The sequence below is a fragment of the Paroedura picta genome, chromosome 2, assembly GCF_049243985.1.
Source record: "Paroedura picta isolate Pp20150507F chromosome 2, Ppicta_v3.0, whole genome shotgun sequence".
Lineage (NCBI taxonomy): Eukaryota > Metazoa > Chordata > Lepidosauria > Squamata > Gekkonidae > Paroedura > Paroedura picta.
In genome coordinates this window covers 105,185,845-105,201,439 of record NC_135370.1, presented here as the reverse complement: position 1 = coordinate 105,201,439, position 15,595 = coordinate 105,185,845, and the positions used below count along the sequence as shown (strand labels likewise).

The 15,595-nt window shown below is 45.5% G+C and overlaps 1 protein-coding gene across 4 annotated transcripts in view; it reads left to right on the top strand.

Annotated features, from left to right (window-relative positions):
• METTL15 (methyltransferase 15, mitochondrial 12S rRNA N4-cytidine) overlaps positions 1-15,595 on the top strand; it is a 158,318-nt gene that overhangs the window by 61,622 nt on the left and 81,101 nt on the right. For all 4 annotated transcript variants that reach the window (XM_077321973.1, XM_077321971.1, XM_077321972.1 and 1 more), the window contains one exon: positions 15,302-15,438. In XM_077321973.1, coding sequence (XP_077178088.1) covers positions 15,302-15,438 — 137 coding nt within the window. The remainder of the gene's footprint in view (positions 1-15,301; positions 15,439-15,595) is intronic.

Here is a 15,595-nt window from a genome sequence, read left to right as displayed (position 1 = left end):
CAGTTTTTAAACCAATGTATGCATTTTCCCCCTTAAAATCTGTGCTCTTTGGGAGTTCCTCCTTCTGATATGTCTTACTTGATCTGGGAACACATTTTTTCTTACTTGCTCTGATAAATGATTTTCTCATGTAGCATTTTGGAATAACACAGTACAAATTAATTTTTTTGTATACTGATATTGTTCTCTGGAAGCTACAATTAATATTGTATAGATTCAGATGGGTAGTCATGTTGATCTGAAGCAGCAGAATAAAGTTTGAGTATAGTGGCACCTTTAAGACCAACAAAGTTTTATTCAAGGTATAAGCTTTTGTTTAATTGCACACTTCAAATGTATCTGAAGAAGTGTGCATGCATACGAAAGTGTATACTTTAAATAATGATGTTAAAGATGCCATTGGACTCAAGGTGCCACTGTTCTGTCAGTATAGTATGCTGCAATCAAAATGATGAGCGGGTTATATGACCATGTCACTCCAGTCTTGTCACACCTACACTGGCTTCCAGCTTGCTTATGGGCCTAATTCAAAGTACTGGGACCAGCAAACCTTAAAGACTGCCTACTTCTATATTAACCTACCAAAGTTTTTCTTCAGGTGTCACCGCCATCTGAGGCTAGATAAATGGGGTGGGGCTGAGGGGGGTGTTGAGGGTCTGGGGAGTTATGAGATTTTATGTATTCTACTAGGGGCCAAGCCTGTTGCATTCAGGAATACAGTGGGTGCTAGTTTAGGGGGGTGGAGTGGAAGAACTCTGCGGATGGCTTCCCCCTGGACCCTGAAAGGCTGCAGGCAGCTGTTATGGAACTCATGGGTAAGGGCAGCTCTCAAGTGGCAGGGATCTGCAGCCTCATAGCCTCAGAGGGAAGTGGAAGGAGGAAGGGATGGTCAGTGGTGGAGGACAGGCCGCTGGACAGACAGGCAAGCTGGTTGGAGGAGGACGCACTCAGGGGCGGGACAGCCACCCTGAGTGGGTGTTAAGTGCTGAGTGGTACAAGTTGGTGGCTTGAAGCTGAGTGAAAACAAGATTGTTGAGACAAATATTTTAGAACAAGGCAAAATGTTTGCAGGGTTTAGGTAGTAGTAACACCGATGATCTTTGTAAAAATTGTGGTAAAATTAAAGTATATAGCAGTGATTTATTGGTTTGTATTTATAATGTTTCCATTCCGGAGGATTTTCTTATAATATAAACCAATGGAATAGGTATACTTTAGAAGAATTAGTTTTTTCTGGACAGCTACCCAGCAGCTACCCAGCAGGAAATTAGATTATAAACTTTTTAATGGCTTTCATCTTAGTTTGGTACAGAGACTTCTTTGTTGACTACCTAATCCAGCAGATGGACTTGGCAGTGTAAGACTGTTAATTCTATTAGATCCCTCAGATGTTTTTGATGATATTAACCGTAGATGTACCTAGAGGTGCTGTGAAGGGAGATTGCTATTTTTCTTCATAAGAACATTCTTGTAATGTGCTGCAAAGATTGCTTATGTGTGTTAAGTACTATTCAGTCTCATTCGACGAAATGAATTCATGACCTCAAAAACATCCTGGTCCTATCCTTAACAACCTTCCTCAGGTCTTGCAAATTAAAGGCTGGGGTTTCTTATTTTAGTCAATTCATCTCATGTTGGATCTTTCTCTTTTCTTGTTGAAGTCAACTTTTCCTAGCATTACTGTCTTTTCCATTAATTCTTCTCACAATATGGGGGGGGGATCATTTGGGCATGAAATTGGGGTCACTGTGGTAGCCAGGTAGTTGTGAATTTTGCATTGTGCATTGATTTGGTCTAGATTAGTGGTCCCCAACCTTGTAATCGGGGACCGCCTCCGAGGGTGGGAGAGAGCCGGCGGCCCAGCCACAGCAGCTGCATGTAAACGTGCATGCGCAGTTGCCGCACATGCGCGTTTTTGCCACTAGGTGGCGCTAACGCGCATGCGCAGAACAGCCGCACGTGCGCGTTTTCGCTAGCAGGGGGCGCAAACACGCATGCACGGCGGCTCCGCGCGTCGCTGGCGTGCCAGCAGCCGCGCCTGCCTTTTCCCCCCCTCTCGCTGCAGGGGGGAGAAGGCAGGCGCGGCCGCTGGCGGCCCGGTACCATAGCCTTAGCAACCTGGTACCGGGCCGCGGACTGGGAGTTGAAGACCCCTGGTCTAGATCAGTGGTCCCCAACCTTTTTATCACTGGGGACCACTCAATGCTTGGCAATTTTACTGAGGCCCAGTGTGTGGGGGGGTAGTTTACTCCTCTACTGTCAACCACTGCCCTAACGCTCTCTGATTGCTATGGTAATGTTTAAACCTCCCTTCAAAATAAGATACAGACACGCCACAACAATGAACATAAGGAACATTTTATTTTCATGGAAATTTTAACTCATGACACTGACAGATCAATGGGAACCCTGATCTTGTTTCTCTGCAATGAGATAGTCCCATCTGGGAGTGATGGGAGACAAGGACACCCAAAGTGTGTTGTAAAGGGCTGGGGGGGGGGTGAAGTAAAAGGCCGGGGGGGGGGGGAGAAGGCGTCCTTCAGGGCCCAGCTCCAATTAGTCGATGGACCACATATGGTCCGCGGCCCACAGGTTGGGGATCACTAGTCTAGATGACCCTGGAGGTCCCTTCCAACTCTTTGATTCTATGATTCCTTAACTAAAGAAGGGTAGCCTCTATTTGGTCAGTTTAGTTTCTAGGGAGATTACAGGTTTAATTGGATCTAGAATCCACTTTAATTGGATCTAGAAACTGGTCAGTCCTAGAGGAGATCAGCCCTGACTACTCCTTAGAAGACCAGATCCCAAAGATGAAACTCAAATACTTTGGCCACCTCATGAGACGGAAGGACTCTCTGGAGAAGAACCTAATGCTGGTAGTAATTGAGGGCAAAAGAAGAAGGGACGACAGAGAATGAGGTGGCTGGATGGAGCCACTGAAGCAGTTGGATCAAACTTAAATGGACTTCGAGGAACGGTAGAGGACAGGAAGGCCTGTAGGATCATTGTCCATGGGGTCACAATGGGTCGGATACGACTTCGCACCTAACAACAACAGAACCCACGTATTTTTCCTTTTTGTCGCTATCTGTAAAACTCTTCTCCAACACCACAATTGAAATGAATCAACTTTCTTCTTGTCAGCTTTCTATGTTGCCCAACTTGTACATAGCAATGGTAATTAGTACATTAGGTTCACCCAAACAAACAAAAAAATTGAGAAAAATACCTTACCGGTATTTTACAGTATTTCTAAGGTAAATGCAAATTCTGTAATCTGTTTCAGCTACTGGTATAGCTGGCCTGAATAAAAACTGAAATATTGCAGTATTAATTAGTGCATAAAGGTAAAGGTATCCCCTGTGCAAGCACCGAGTCATGTCTAACCCTTGGGGTGACACCCTCTAGTGTTTTCTTGACAGACTCAATACAGGGTGGCCTTGCCAGTGCCTTCCCCAGTCATTACCATTTTACCCCCCAGCAAGCTGGGTACTCTTTTTACCAACCTTGGAAGGATGGAGGGCTGAATCAACCTTGAGCCGGCTGTTGGGATCGAACCCCCAGCCTCATGGTCAGAGCTTCAGACAGCATGTCGGCTGACTTACCACCCTGTGCCACAAGAGGCTCTTAATTTGTGCATATTCAGTAGCTATATCATTGAAATTACTGCCACACGTTTAATTTTAATAGCTTGACCTGTCTGCTGATCAACTGTGAAACTTAAATGACTGCTAGTCATTTACATAAATGACTGCTAGTCATTTACATAAATGACTGCTAGTCATTTAAAGCCTCTGTCTTCCCCCCCCCCCTTTCAGAGGGAGATTAGTGCTGGAATGGCTTGCAGCCATTCAAGATTTACAGTGGACAGGTGCACCCAACCCTACTGTAAGGCTGGAATGGCTGTAGGTCATTTAACTTATCTCCTTTACGAAGGCCATTTAAATTTTACAGCTTGACCCATCCAACTGGCAGCCATTTAAACCCTCCCTTTCACTCCCCCCCCCCTTCCAAAGGGAGGGAAGTTTCAGGGATCACTGGAAATGCTGCTAATCTGTATGTTATACGAGAGTGGGGATAGTTCAAACTGGGCCCTCCCTACATACTCCAAGGCAATTCTGCAGAGAGATTTCTTTTCCAACATCAGCTGTTTATCAGAATCTGTGGGGAGAGGGTCCCCAATCTGAATCACCCTCTCAGACGCCATGCTGACCCTAGAGAGACTTTGCAAATGCCAGATGGTGATTACTGTGGTATGAATTATCTTGATATTATTCAGCTGTGACGTGCCCTTATGCCTAAGGACCTTTTCTAGCTTCTTCATGGTTTCCCTTCCTAGTCTTTCATTCTGATTTCTTGGTTGTAGTCTCTCTTTTTGTTGCTGACAGAGCCATATAATAATAGAAAATATTTTAACAATTTCAATTCCTTCATAGTCTGTCTTAAAGTTCTGTAGTTCCTCATCAGTAATTATTTTTGCCATCTTGTTTAGCTGTAATTGTGCTTTAGCACATTCTGCTTTAACTTTCATCAGGAGTAATCTTAAGTCTTCATATATTTTCCAGTAGTGGTTTCATCTGCATTTACCAAATTGTTACTATTCCTTCAAAAAAAAGTTATTCCACTGTCATCTAAATCTAATACAGGTTTTCTTTTGATATGTCCTGCATATAGATTGAAGAATTTAATTCCCAAAGGAATTAAGAGAAACAGTAGTGAAACTGCTCTTAAAGAAACCATATCTGGATCCTTCTGATCCTGCAAATTACCATTCGGTTTTGCAAATTGTGTACCTGGGAAAGGTAATTTAGAGAGCGGCACAATAAAATCAGAGTCCAGTAGCACCTTTAAGACCAACAAAGATTTATTCAAGGTGCTTTGACCTGGCTGTGAGATTGGTTGACCTCACAGATGAACTCTGAAGACAGCTCAACCATAGTAGGTTGATGCTCTGATCTCATTTGACCTTTCAGTGGGTATTTGATCATGACCTATTGCTGCATTACATCACTGTGGCAGGGATTAGGGTTTATCCTTACAATGTCTGGACTCGTTTCTCCATGACAGAGGGCAGAAAGTGAAGATGGGGGAGGAATTACCTGCCCGTCAGATTCTGACATGTGGAGTCCTTCTAGGCAATTCTCTCCCACATACTATTTATATCTATATGTATCACCTTGCTCAATTGTTAGAATCATAGAATCATAGAATTGGAAGGGGCCATACAGGCCATCTAGTCCAACTCCCTGCTCAACGCAGGATCAGCCCTAAGCATCCTAAAGCATCCAAGAAAAGTGTGTATCCAACCTTTGCTTGAAGACTGCCAGTGAGGGGGAGCTCACCACCTCCTTAGGCAGCCTATTCCACTGCTGAACTACTCTGACTGTGAATTTTTTTCCCTGATATCTAGCCTATATCGTTGTACTTGTAGTTTAAACCCATTACTGCCTGTTCTCTCCTCTGCAGCCAACAGAAACAGCATCCTGCCCTCCTCCAAGTGACAACCTTTCAAATACTTAAAGAGGGCTATCATATCCCCTCTCAACCTCCTTTTCTCCAGGCTGAACATTCCCAAGTCCCTCAACCTATCTTCATAGGGCTTGGTCCCTTGGCCCCAGATCATCTTTGTCGCTCTCCTCTGTACCGTTTCAATTTTATCTACGTCCTTCTAGTGAGGCCTCCAGAACTGCACACAGTACTCCAGGTGTGGTTTGACCAATGCCGTATACAATGGGACTATGACATCTTGTGATTTTGATGTGATGCCCCTGTTGATACAGCCCAAAATGGCATTCGCCTTTTTTACCGCTGCATCACACTGCCTGCTCATGTTTAGTTTACAATCCACAAGTACCCCAAGGTCTTGTTCACACACAGTGTTACCTAGAAGCGTATCCCCCATCCAGTAGGCATGCTTTTCATTTTTCTGACCCAGATGCAGAACTTTACACTTATCTTTATTAAATTGCATCTTGTTCTCATTTGCCCATTTTTCCATTGTGTTCAGATCTCGTTGAACTCTGTCTCTATCTTCCGGAGTATTTGCTAGTCCTCCCAATTTGGTGTCATCTGCAAACTTGATGAGTAGTCCCTCCATCCCCTCATCTAGATCATTAATAAATATGTTTAAAAGTACCGGGCCAAGCACTGAGTCCTGAGGTACCCCGCTACTCACTTCTCTCCAGTCTGATGAAACACCGTTGACAATAACTCTTTGAGTGCGGTTCTCTAACCAATTCCCTATCCACCTAACTATCTGAAAATCCAGATTGCAGTCCTTCAACTTATCCATCAGAACATCATGGGGAACCTTATCAAAAGTTTTACTAAAATCCAAGTAAACGACATCAACCGAATTTCCACGATCCAGCAAACCTGTTACTTGGTTAAAAAAGGAAACCAAGTTGGTCTGACAGGACCTGTTGGAGACAAATCCATGCTGACTTCCTTGGATCACCAAATTGTCCTCCAGATGCTTGCAGATCGCTCCCTTTAATATCTACTCCATTATCTTCCCCACAACAGAGGTCAGACTCACTGGTCTGTAGTTTCCCGGGTCATCCTTCCTGCCTTTTTTGAAGATCGGAATAACGTTTGCTCTCTTCCAGTCCTACGGGACTTCTCCAGTCCTTAAAGAGGTCCCGAAGATCAGTGGTCCCCAACCCTCGGCCATGGCTCCTTCTTCCCTCCCCCCCGAAGCGAGAAGCTCGCCAGGCCGCGAGCAAATCGGCCACCAAAGTGGCCGATTAGCTCGCGGCCCGGCAAGCTTCTCGCTTCGGGAGGGGAGGGAAGAGAAGCTTGCCGAGCCGCAAGCTAATCGGCCGCTTTAGCGGCCAGTTTGCTTGCGGCCCAGAGGGGCTGGGAGGGGGAGCCGTGGCCGCCAGCATGGTGGCGGCACAATTGCACCCCTGGGCCGCCCTCTCCCTCCACTACGCCGCAGCGGTCCGCAGCGAGCGTAAGCTTGCAGACCGCTGCCGAAGATGATGGACAAGGGCTGTGCAAATTCTCTGGAAAGTTCTTTGAACACTCTCGGGTGCATTTCATCCGGCCCAGGGGATTTGAACTCATCCAGTGCAGCTAAATGCCTCTCGACAACCTCTCTATCCATGTTAACCCGCCACCCAGACACTATCCTTTGGCTACTGCCATGTCTAGATGTGCCTAAACCTTTTGACCTGTAGGAAAAACAGATGTAAAATAGGCACTAAGCCTTTCTGCTTTCTCTGCATCTTCCATTAGAGTTTGTCAATCCGCACCCAACAGTGGGCCTATTGCCTCCTTTACTTTACGTTTGCTCCTCACATAACTGAAAAATCTTTTCTTGTTACAATGGGCTTCCCTGGCCAATCTTTGCTCACTCTCAGCTTTGACCTTTCTGATGATTGATCTACAATGCCTAGTAACCTTCCCTCCGTTTCCTGAGCATTTTCCTTTTCTTTCTTAGTTCCTCTTGAAGTTCTCTGTTCATCCTGCAGTGTTTTCGTCTTTCTGGGATAGTCATTGATTGAGCATGCATTAGCTCTTGTTTGAGTAGCGCCTACCCTTCACATGCTCAATCGTTTCAGAGCTTTGGATTGGGATGTTGTATCTGTTGATGGACAGCCGCATGGACAGGCCAGTTGTTTAGAACGTGGGTCATCAATCTCGGTAAGGGGCCTCGGTAATGGGTCGCCGCTGGCCACGGCCTGCCTCTCCCCCCCTGCAGCGAGAAGCTCACCAGGCCGCGAGAGAAGCGGCCGCCAAAGTGGCCACTTCGCTCTTGGCCCAGCTAGCTTCTTACTGCGAGAGGGTGGGGGGGAGAGGCAGGCGCGGACACAAACGCACACACGTGGAGCTGCCGCGCATGGGCGTTAGCGCCCTGGTGGTGAAAACACAAATGCGCGGCAGCTCCACGCATGCGTGTTTTCACCACCAGGGGTGCTAATGCGCATGCGCGATGCCCAGGCAGCCGGCTCTTCTCCAGTCCCAGAGCCGGTCCTCAGCCATTAAAAGGTTGGGGACCGCTGGTTTAGAAGCCATGGCTGATAAAAAAGGAAATGTATTATAAAGAAGCATTGCACAGTGATTTAAATCTGTAATATAGTCAGAAAGTTGACTGAGCAAAGATCATCATCTGTGCTTTGAGTGCGTAATTAAGAAAATTGAGTTTTGTAGATGTATCATTAAATTAGGGGAACAAGATGTTCCAAAGCTTTGTTTATTTTCTATGGACATCATGAGAGACTTTACTACTTTCTAAAACGTACAGTCACAAGCTGATTATAAAGTTCCTATGGGAAGCTGATGCTTGGTGTTATAACTTAACTATAGATGTGTGACTCATTGCAAGAAGTGTTTGTATAAGAATATTTCTGATATTTACAGGACACTGCAGAGAAAGCATAATTTAGTTGTACATTATTTTAAACATGAACCAGATATGAGCCAGATGGTGTTGGACCACTGAAGGAAGGATCACTGAGGGAATTCCCTTCCTCTGGAGTTACCAAAAACCTAATGGTTCAGCATGGGACCAGAAAGGGCACCTTCCCAGAAGTATAGATTAACCCGCCCCTTACCAAGTAGGTGAAACTCATAATGTTCCAATTTTCCATCTTGATTTCCTTAAAATCACTTCAGAGATCCATTTGAAGTGAATCTTCTAGTAATATCTTTCCTACTCTCTCTGTATCTGCACAACCTCTGTTTCTGTTTGCTCATTACTTCCTGTCCTTCTCAGAGCAAATCACGCCCCAGGAAATAGAATCCAGGAAATCACTCTAGTATTTGGAGAAAAATCGGGTACGATGCTCTCACAGACTAGTCAGGCAGGAGTGCTCTTTGTGGGATAAATATTATACAATGGAACAACTATTAGATGCCATTTATATTTATATTTATATTTATATTTATATTTATATTTATATTTATATTTATATTTATATTTATATTTATATTTATATTTATATTTATATTTATATTTATATTTATATTTATATTTATATTTATATTTATATTTATATTTATATTTATATTTATATTTATATTTATATTTATATTTATATTTATATTTATATTTATATTTATATTTATATTTATATTTATATTTATATTTATATTTATATTTAACCGCTCCGCGGATTAAATAATTCGTTAAGGGCCCCGGTGGTGGGCCCTGTCCGTGATGAAGAAGGGTGCCGATAGGCCCCTTGCCCCGGACTGACAATCGAAGGGCCCAATTGGCAGGCACAAAGCGCTTCCTGATCCGCCCCCCCATATTGGCTGCATACGGTCGGCCGCCATTCCCGGCCTAGCCTGGGGACAGCAGGTCGGCCACTGACCGCGCGGCGACAATGATACGGAGACGGACGCAGCTGCAAACACGGCGCCTCCCCACCGCCGTGACAGAGAACCCGCGGCCGAACCTCCGGTCGCCCTGCAAACACCACCCCAGACACTGCTGCCTTCCCCACGGCTCCATCCACGCCGCCAGCCGCCACACCGCCGGCAACGCCTACAGCCTCCCTGCCTCCGGAGACTGCAGGTCGACGCAGCCCTGGACAACAGATAGCGCCTGCCGCCCGCTCCTGCCCCAGCAACAGAACCGCGAACCCATCTGCTCTCTCATGCTGCTGCCCGCGCCGCCTGCCATCTCCAGCCTGCCCTCTGGTAGGTGCCACACCCGGTCCAAACATGGAGGGGCCAGAAGATGACGGCGGAGCCACACAGGCTGCGCCATCCCCGCCCTCAGGTGCCCGGCCACGCCGCCGCCAAGTCGCGCACCCACCCCGCCCAACCATTTCAGACCCCTAGCGCCCGCTGTCTTTAAAGTACAGCGGGCTTAGTTTCTAGTATATATGTGTGTGTGTGTGTGTATCCCTCTTAATAAAACAGTAAGGAGGGTTGGGGTGGGCCCCTTGGTCGCGGACTGACAAGTGGAGGGGTCAATCGGAAGGCGCAAAGCGCCTTCCGATTGGGCCCTCACCAGGACAGACCAGAGTTCCAGGGCAATCAGGAGACATCACTGCCAGTCTGCCCCAGACTGTCAGTCTGCCACTGCCAGTCTGACAGCCCCTGACTGAGGGGAAGGAGGTGTTTCCAAGAGCAATGCAGGGGAGCCTGAGGGCATGGGGTGGGCATTCCTTTTGAGGGGGGGGACTTTCCCCTTCTGCCAAACAGTTGGCTGACAGGGAGGCCACAGAAAGCCCCTTCTCGCTTAAAATACTGCTCTGGCCGGGGGTTAGACACAGCCAAGCCATGTGTCTTTCTTCTTTGCAACTCTCTGCAGATTTGAGGCCACCGCACAGTGTTATTCTGCAGACATAACTGGTTCTTTTGTCTCCTGTTTCATCTGACAACAAGCCTGTGCAGTAGGCCTCAAGTCTTTCAGTTCAACAACAACCTGTGTGGGAGGCCTTAAATGTTTTTTCTCTACCACAACCCTTTCCAAAGTAGCCCTTTCTGCCTGGGGAGCTGATCTTTATATTCTGCAGCTGAGCTGTAATTCCAGGAGCTCTCCAGGCCCCACCTGGAGGTTGGCTACCCCTGGGTTGGAAATAATAGGTTTGGAGGTGAGACTTCAAAATCATACAATGCCTCAGAGTCCAGCCTTCAATGGAGCCATTTTTGTCTGCAGTTAGGATGGAGTGGTGCAGGTGTGTCCCTCCTGGGCTATGGTCAGCCCTTATCAGCAACTGTTTGTATTCTGTGGTGCAGACAGGCAGACCAGCATCAGTCCTGTGAGTCTGGAAAGTGCAGGAAGATCTAAATAAATATTTACAGCCTTTGGGTAGTAAACAACAGGGTACAAAAACCCGTTCTTCTTCTAAGGGGCAACCATGAAAGAAGCATGTGGGCACATAACGTTTTATCAACAGTGAAAAAATGGAGAAGGAACAGGGTAGACACCTGTGTACTGTGACTACCCCATGTGTATTAGGGCAGAGGGGCATTTCCATGGCTGTGGCATAATTCACACAAAAAGGGAAATGATGCAGTACTGGGAGGAATTGGTTGCCATGTAATCTTCCCCTAAGAATAGTCTCCAGTCTGATTTTCCCTTCACATGTCTGAAGACATGGCTCTGGAAAGCTCATCTGTAACCACTATGCCACAATTCCCAGTCCTCCCCCACACTCAACGAACATTCCAAACCACAGATTCTTGGCATCTCTCCACCCCCATGCCCTCATTTGCCACCATGCCACCACAACCTTTCACACAACACACACATTCAACCCCATGCCCTTCCAGACTGGAAAACTCCTCCACCTCCTCTTCCCACTGCTAAGCTCTAGCGCCCGTTGTATTCTTGAATACAACAGGCTTTGCCCCTAGTATACATATAATTTTGCTTTTGTGGAAAAAAAGAATGCAAGTAAGAAGAAGAAGAGTTGGTTCTTATATGCCGCTTTTCCCTACCCAATGGAGGCTCAAAGCGGCTTACAGTCGCCTTCCCTTTCCTCTCCCCACAACAGACACCCTGTGGGGTGGGTGAGGCTGAGAGAGCCCTGATATCACTGCTCGGTCAGAACAGTTTTATCAGTGCCGTGGCGAGCCCAAGGTCACCCAGCTGGTTGCATGTGGGGGAGCGCAGAATTGAACCCAGCATGCCAGATTAGAAGTCCGCACTCCTAACCACTACACCAAACTGGCTATCTTGCCTAGAAAGCTAGAAGGTCTTCATTTAGTGTTGAAACTTCAAATATAATCCACACAGACAGATTTTACCCTTTAGCTACTCACGAAACCTAATGTACATTAAACTGTTAATGGACCCCACACACTTACTCTATTCACTAACAGTAAAGTTTGCAGCATTGGCAATATTGTTTTATATTGGCTTTGCCCCACCACCCTCTGCAAGGGTGGCTTTGCTCCACCACCCACCACCCTCTGCAAGCTAACCTCTAAAGTGGGTTTTGGCTGCATTTTTCTCTTCTAATATTTTTGATACAGTTGCTTCTTGCAAATCTGCCTCTGCTGCTTCTTGTAAAGAATGAATCATCTTCAAGAAGATATCATAATGTGAAGATTGCCTGAAGAAGGGAATACTCTCCACCCTCACTGTCTATTTTGACTTCACCTTCCTGGCTTCTGGGGAGTAAACTGTTAAATACATTGCAAATATTCTGGAGATCATCTAGGACAGGATGTTCTGATTCCCTACATTTTTAACACTGCAACTCTGATGAACATCTTGAAGTTGGTGGCCAGTTTTCAGTTGCCTAGCATAAGTTATAAGTTGCAACTTCTGGTAAGTTATGCCTGCCACAGACAGACAGAAAGACATATATATCCTTATAGATGTATTATAGATTTACAGTGTATATATCAATCAAATTATAAATAAATGTATTCACTCACCCCAGCCCCCCACTTGTGATACAAAGTGATTTAAGAATTTCACATTTCTCTGTATTAACCTCACAACAACCTGTAAAGTTTAGGCTTAAAGAGAGTGAATGGCCCAACATTGCTTGACACGTTTTCAGTAGCAGAGCAGGGAATTGAACCTGGGTACAGTGATCATCCTGCAGCTGGTAGGCAATTTTAAAATGCTTAGTTTCATTTCCTTTTCTGATAAGTTATTCCTCCCAGAGAAAACCTTACTTCAATTGCAAATACTAGTAACCTAGGCCAGCACCTCTCATGATCATTCTGAAGCTAGTGGTCAGTTTCAAAACACTGTTCCAATGAAAACAAAATCAGAGTCCAGTGGCACCATTAAGACCAACAAAGATTTATTCAGGGCATGAGCTTTCAAGTACAAGCAGTCAACACGGCTACCCACTTGACTGTTTCAATGAGTTATGCCTGCCACAGAGTACATTAGCTTCTGTTGCAAATAGCACTGTAGATGCGGTTTTCTGGACACAATGCAGGACAAGATATCTAGTACCATTCATTTTTTGGCATTGCAGCTCCTATGTGCGATAGGGTTGTGAGTGTCCTGCATAGTGTAGGGATTTGGTCTAGATCAGGGGTAGTCAACCTGTGGTCCTCCAGATGTCCATGGACTACAATTCCCATGAGTCCCTGCCAGCTGAGCCTAAAGCATTTCTCTGCAGTGCCTAGTAACCTGTAGGTACTCTTCTTTAGAGCTCTGTCCTTCCCTCCATTTCCTGAACATCTCCCTTTTCTTTCTTAGTTCCTCTTGAAGTTCTCTGTTCATCCAAAAAGGCTTCTTAGAGCTCCTGCAGTGTTTTCATCTTTCTGGGGTAGTCATTGATTGAGCATGCAATAGCTCTTGTTTGAGTAGCGCCCACCCTTCACATGCTCCCTTCCCTTCCAGCATTCTCGTCCATGGTATGACACTCATCATGTCTCTGAGTTTATTAAAATGTGCCCTATGAAAATCCAACATCCACGTCTAGCTACATGCTTCCTTGCCTTTCCATCTCAAAAGGAATTCTATGAGGACATGGTCACTTCCCCCATGGTCACTTCCCCCTAGGGTCCCCACCTCCTTCACCTCATCCACCAACTTTTGCCTGTTGGTGGATCTTCATGCGCCCTCTTACTCAGCTGGTGTGGAGGTTTGGGCTGGGTTACCACCAATATGCAGATGACACCCAGCTCTTCCTCCTGATGGATGACTGCCCTGACTCCCCCCCAGAATCTTTAGCCAGATGCCTGGAAGCACAAAGTGGATCAAGCAGAGTCATCTGAAGCTCAACCCTGTGGTTGGGTAGGAAGGGACCATGGGAGGAAGTGCGCCTGCCCACCCTGGACGGTGGGCAGCTCCTAGCGACTCACTCCGACAGGAACCTGGGTGTGGTTCTGGATGCTTCCTTTACAATGGAAGCCAAGGTCACAAAGATAGCACGGCTGGCATTTTACCATCTCCGCCAAGCCAAACTACTAGCACCCTACCTGGAACCAGAGCACCTAGCCACAGTGATCCATGCAATGGTCACCTCTAGGCTGGTCTTCTGCAGTTCGTTCTACGCAGGCCTACCCTTATCCTTGATCCAGAAACTACACCTGGTGCAAAACACCACGGCCCGGATTCTGACTAAGACATCATGGAGATCTCACATCTGGCCGGTACTCCAAGAACTTGGCTGCTCCCAGTGTATCTGAGAGATCACCTCCCTGCCTATACCCCAAGAAGAGCTCTATGCTCCACCATTTCCAACTGGCTGTGGATCCCTGGCCCTAAATAGGCATGTTGGACCTCCACAAGGGCCAGGACCTTTTCAGTCCTGGCCCCCACCTGGTGGAATGAGCTCCTCGAAAAGATCAGGGCTTTGCCAGAACTTCCACAATTCCGCAGAGCCTTTAAAAAAAAGCTCTTCCACCAGGCATTTGCTTGAGGCTGACTGACCCATAACATCTACAGGTCCCCCCCCCCTCCCAGTCTGCGAGGACAAACCTACCAAGGGAGTATCAAAGTGATTGTTGACGAAATACTGTTCTAATTCTAGTTGGTATGTTATTGTTGTTATATTGTTATATTGATACATACTATTCCATGTAAATGTTCTGAAATGTTTTCTGTAAACCGCCCAGAGCCATAGGGAAGGGCAGTATAAAAATCTAAATACATAAATAAATAAATAGAAGAAGAAGAAGAAGAGATGGTTCTTATATGCTGCTTTTTCCTACCCGAAGGAGGCTCAAAGCGGCTTACAGTCGCCTTCCCATTCCTCTCCCCACAACAGACACCCTGTGGGGTAGGTGAGGCTGAGAGAGCCCTGATATCACTGCCCGGTCAGAACAGTTTTATCAGTGCCGTGGCGAGCCCAAGGTCACCCAGCTGGTTGCATGTGGGGGAGCATAGAATCAAACCTGGCATGCCAGATTAGAAGTCCGCACTCCTAACCACTACACCAGTGGTTGTATTCATATAAATGAGCATAAATATTGGCAAATTCAAGAGATTGTCAATTTTGCAAGGCTAGTACTTTTTATAAATAAATATTTTTGAAACCTTCAGAAATCTCTAGAGGTGCATATGAGAGTCTTCTACTTTTTATTAATGTGGGATTCACTACTACTATAAAACTTTTCACCGCTTAGATGACAGTTCTGCCTTTTATGCTAATACAAAATCATATTTGAAGGTGTGATGCAAGTGAATGGATTTTGTTGATCAATAAAAAATTTCCACATATGGATCTAAGAATTGCAGCTAAACTAAGACAACTGCTTTCATTGTTTTTAAAATGTGTTATATTGGTAAATATATTAATCAGTGTAATGCTGCAATATTGAATGCAATTTTTAATTAAAGTTAAAGTGAAAACGTGTTTAAAAGTTTGTGTTTTCTTGCATTTTTCAATAAAGTAACAAGGCTAACTTTCCTTTTGTCCATCAGTATATTCTCGATATGACATTTGGAGCAGGAGGCCATACCAAGGCTCTTTTGCAAAAAGCTACGGATGTTAAAATATATGCACTTGACAGAGACCCCACAGCATTTGAACTAGCTCAGCAGCTTTCTGAATCTCACCCGTGAGTACAATTTTCAAATTATTTCTATCTTGCTAGTATCTACTTCCATATGTGTAATTAACAGAATTTCCACAAACTTATATAATGTGATTTTTATGTGTAACTTTACATAATTGCAAGTATCACTTTAAAAGAGCAATATATCCTACTTTGCATA